Below are 3,836 nucleotides of genomic sequence, written 5' to 3'. Positions count from 1 at the left end.
GCTTCCCCGGTAGCAATGGATCATTCTTACTTTTTACAAGTGCTACACAAGCTTGTGGAAAAGAAACAACAATTTCCAGTACATTAGAAAATAAACAGCCCATAACATCAACCAATTTCTTCCCCAAATTCATAATATTTGGTTATTTATACTCTGTTTTATCAATTCTGTTTACACCAATCCAAAGGCTTTCATAACATATGGAATTAAGACAAGTTATTCGAAGGTACGTTAATATTTGAAATTGAAAATTTAAATATTAAAATTGACATTTTCAAATTTGACGTTCATCAATTTAATCAATATTTTCAAACTTATGTTTCTATGTTATTATAAAAAAATCTAGAACGGTAGATTTTCTAAATTACTTAAGTACAACCTTCAAAGAATAAATTGAATTGTATTATTTAAGTAAATTCACTTTTATACAATCAAGTATAAAGCAAGTATGGTAAGAGTATACTAGTAGATTATATACTGTACACCAGAAAAAACAGAGCAAACTAAAAATTATTATCCTACCCCAAAATTGGTAATCAAAATTCCATCCCAATTTCTAAGAATTGCTTTTTTTAAAAAAAAGAAAATTATAAATCAAATTATAATTCTCAATTACTCCATTAATGTGAGGCGAGATCTCTTGGAAGGATGTGGACTTTCAACCTCTTCATCACCACAAAATCGTTGACTTTGATTCCTCATCTTGAAAAAGTCAACGGGTTGGAGCTCAGGTAAGGCGGGTAGGTTAAGGTCAAAGTCTCTTTGTGAAGAAGAACCACCGCCATGGCTTACACTAAAAGTGGAGCCCACACCTTCAGAAACGGTCCCACTTCCACTCTTTGTTGCAGCAGCACTACCAATAGTTCCTTCATAGTGACACCGTTTGTGGCCGCCCAAAGCTTGACCGGTCGGAAAAATCTTCTGACAAATCGAGCACTGATGGGTTTTTCCTGTAGAAGTGATCATACCCGAGGAAGAAGGCTTGTGATCATCTTCCCTGGTAGGTTTCCGGTGACTGGCTTTGTGACCGCCAAGAGCTTGGTAGGATCCGAACCCTTTACCGCAAACCGAACACTTGAAAACAAGTCGGGTATTAGTGTTATTTAGGTTTGGAGGAAGAAGAGTGGGAGGAGTAGCCGTTTCGCCGCCACCTTGGGCAAGCATAAGGAGGCAAAAAGCGAGATATTCTTCTTCGGAGAGGCGGTGATTGGTGGTTGTGGAGGTGGAGATGGTGGCGGACGGCGGCGACATATCGTTACGAGAGCGTTTAGTTCGTTTTTTCTTGACCCAATGATCGAAAGAAGGATAATCAAATTGGAATGGGGAATGAGGGGTTGTTGGGGAGTTTAGAGCATAGACCGCCATTATTATTATTATTATGAATATATAAAGGCGAAGTCTGAGATGATCGCAGAAAAAGGAATAGAAAGAAAAAAGTTGTTAAGAGAGGCGGGGGGAATGAATATTGAATAAGTTATATGGTTCAGTGAATGAGTGGAAGTGTGAGGATGGGGAATATAAAGGAAGGGAAGTTGAGGAAGAGGTTGGAAGGAATGGAGGGGGAGAGAAGTTGCGTGACTAGTTGTAGGAAAGTAGCTCAAGTTTTTTAGTTTACGGAAACTAAACTTTTAAAATCCCACTTTTATCTCTAAAATAACAAGAAAATTATACCATAATTAATACTTGCTTCGTTATGTTTGCTGCGTTATGATTATGGGTATTAGTCTGTTTAAGTTTATTTTAAATATTGCGGTTAATAAGATTTTGTTTGAATTGTTAAATCAAATATTTTTATAATATTAACTTTTTATAACTTTTAGACGTGTATTGCTCATATATAAATGGTCAAAATAACATATTAAATTGTGTAATAAATTAAATGTAGCCAGTATTATGAAACAGATGAAGTACCTAGATTTTTTATTTTTATACTCCCTTCGTTCCTTAAGAAGTTCCTATTTTTCATTTTGGGGTGTTCCATTTGTTATTTCCATAAAAAACCTTTCCATATATCACAAATTTTAATATTTTAATAATGCTTATAGTCACCACATATCTTCCACTAATTTTATTTTAACATTTTTATATTTCATATTGTCCTCACATGTCTTCTACTAACTTTATAAAATAATTTTTATTATTGTAGTCCCTATATTTTTTCCACTTACTCCCTGTCCCATATAGTTTGAATCAAAGATAAAATTTTTGGTTTTTAAGAAAAAGATGGATAATGGTAATAAATGAAGAGAGAAAATGAATTGTGTAGATAAAAATTAAAGAGAATTAAATTGTGTGGATGAGATTAAAAGAAATTGGTGGGTAATAATCCAAAAATATAAATGATGCAAATTAAGTGGGACGAACCAAAACGAAAAAATACTACAAATTAAATTGGACTGCGGGAGTACATTCTTTTAATATATTTTTTAATATTTATAGTCTGAACTTTTCTTCCATCAAAACTATTATTTATCAAAATAATATCTCCACCATCTAAAAGATTATATTTTTCTTAATTTTCGTTTGGAAATTTCATTAAGGAATGGATAGAGTATTATTTTCTAATTTAAATTATATTTCTATTTTTTATTGTATCTTAAATTTATATAGCTACATCAAAACTCGTTTTTTTTATCGCAATATATATCTATCAATTGAGCGTTATAAAAATTGATTAAGATAGAAGAAATAATATAAAGGTAAAAGATTTTGTATATTCTCAAAAGTTAAAATTTTTATTATTGGATAGGATGGAGATAAGATTTTTATATTATAGTTTTGCTTTTAGTTTATGTTGGTTTCACTAGAATCCTCTGGCTTTTTTTTAGTTTTTAATTAAAGAAAATAATATATACAGCTCTTAGGTTTGTATATATGAAAGAATCTTATATTTAATTCATGTAGTTTAATATTATTTTTTCTATGGAAACACAAATATTTAATTATATTTAATTATTTTAACATTTATTCTATCTTAAGAAGTTAAAGTCATTATATAAAATATTAATTATTTTATAATTTCTAGATTAGATTCTCTTAAAAATTTAATATTATTAATAATAAATGAAATTTATTAATTTTTTGTAGGGATGTCATTACCCTTTAATTAATTAATAATAATTAATAAAATAGAAAAAGGAGGTGGAATTGTGTTGGTTGAGTTTGAGTGAGCTATGAGTGGAACGGAGGAATACGTCTTGACTTTCTATTCCTTGACGAAATTTATTTGCAAAGTTAGAAGTTACTCCCTCCGTTCCTATTTGTTCTTCCTATTTGGGTATTTCACAAAAATTAAGAAAAAAAGAATCTTTGGTGATAGTGGGTATTATTTTAATTATATAATAGTGGGAAGTAATGATTGTATTGGAAGTATGAGGTTGTAGTGGGTATTATTTTAATTAAATGGTAGTGTGAAGTAATGATTGTATTGGAAGTATGAGAGAGAAAATAATTATAAATAAAAGAAAATGGGTACATTAAAAGAAAAGGGGGATTTTAAGGGGTAAAAGTGAGATAAAAACTTTCTAAAAATAGAAAGTATTCTAAAGTGGAAGAACTTTTAAAACTACCCGTTATAGTAATGTGGAAGATAAAAAAGAAACGGAAGGAGTAAGAATTTAAATTAGAAATTTGATCTGATCTAAAACTCATGATTTGAGGGCAAAATTTTTCAAGGTTTGATTAATAACGCCTTTCTCATCATCATAGATAGTCAACTAATGAGTTGTAAGCTTCTAAGAATATCATCCAAGATTAAAGTTCAAAAATCTTGTACTTCTTCGATAGTTATTACTTTAGGTCTTACTTGGATCGAGAAAGACTTTTTCTGCAATCGA

General features: G+C 30.2%; 1 protein-coding gene across 1 annotated transcript; it reads right to left on the bottom strand.

Moving 5' to 3' along the window:
• Positions 1-380: 380 nt before the first annotated feature.
• On the bottom strand, positions 381-1,607 carry LOC130809269 (zinc finger protein ZAT10-like). The gene has a single exon (XM_057674970.1). The coding sequence runs from the start codon at positions 1,363-1,365 to the stop codon at positions 613-615; it is 753 nt and encodes a 250-aa protein (XP_057530953.1). The 5' UTR covers positions 1,366-1,607; the 3' UTR covers positions 381-612.
• Between the last annotated feature and the right edge of the window lie 2,229 nt (positions 1,608-3,836).

This window comes from Amaranthus tricolor, chromosome 3, assembly GCF_026212465.1.
Source record: "Amaranthus tricolor cultivar Red isolate AtriRed21 chromosome 3, ASM2621246v1, whole genome shotgun sequence".
Classification (NCBI taxonomy): Eukaryota; Viridiplantae; Streptophyta; class Magnoliopsida; order Caryophyllales; family Amaranthaceae; genus Amaranthus; species Amaranthus tricolor.
This window is presented reverse-complemented; position numbering and strand designations above follow the sequence as displayed.

Bases quoted from the DNA above. Each gene is read 5' to 3' on its own strand.
- LOC130809269 (XM_057674970.1), bottom strand. From the start codon at position 1,365: ATGGCGGTCTATGCTCTAAACTCCCCAACAACCCCTCATTCCCCATTC.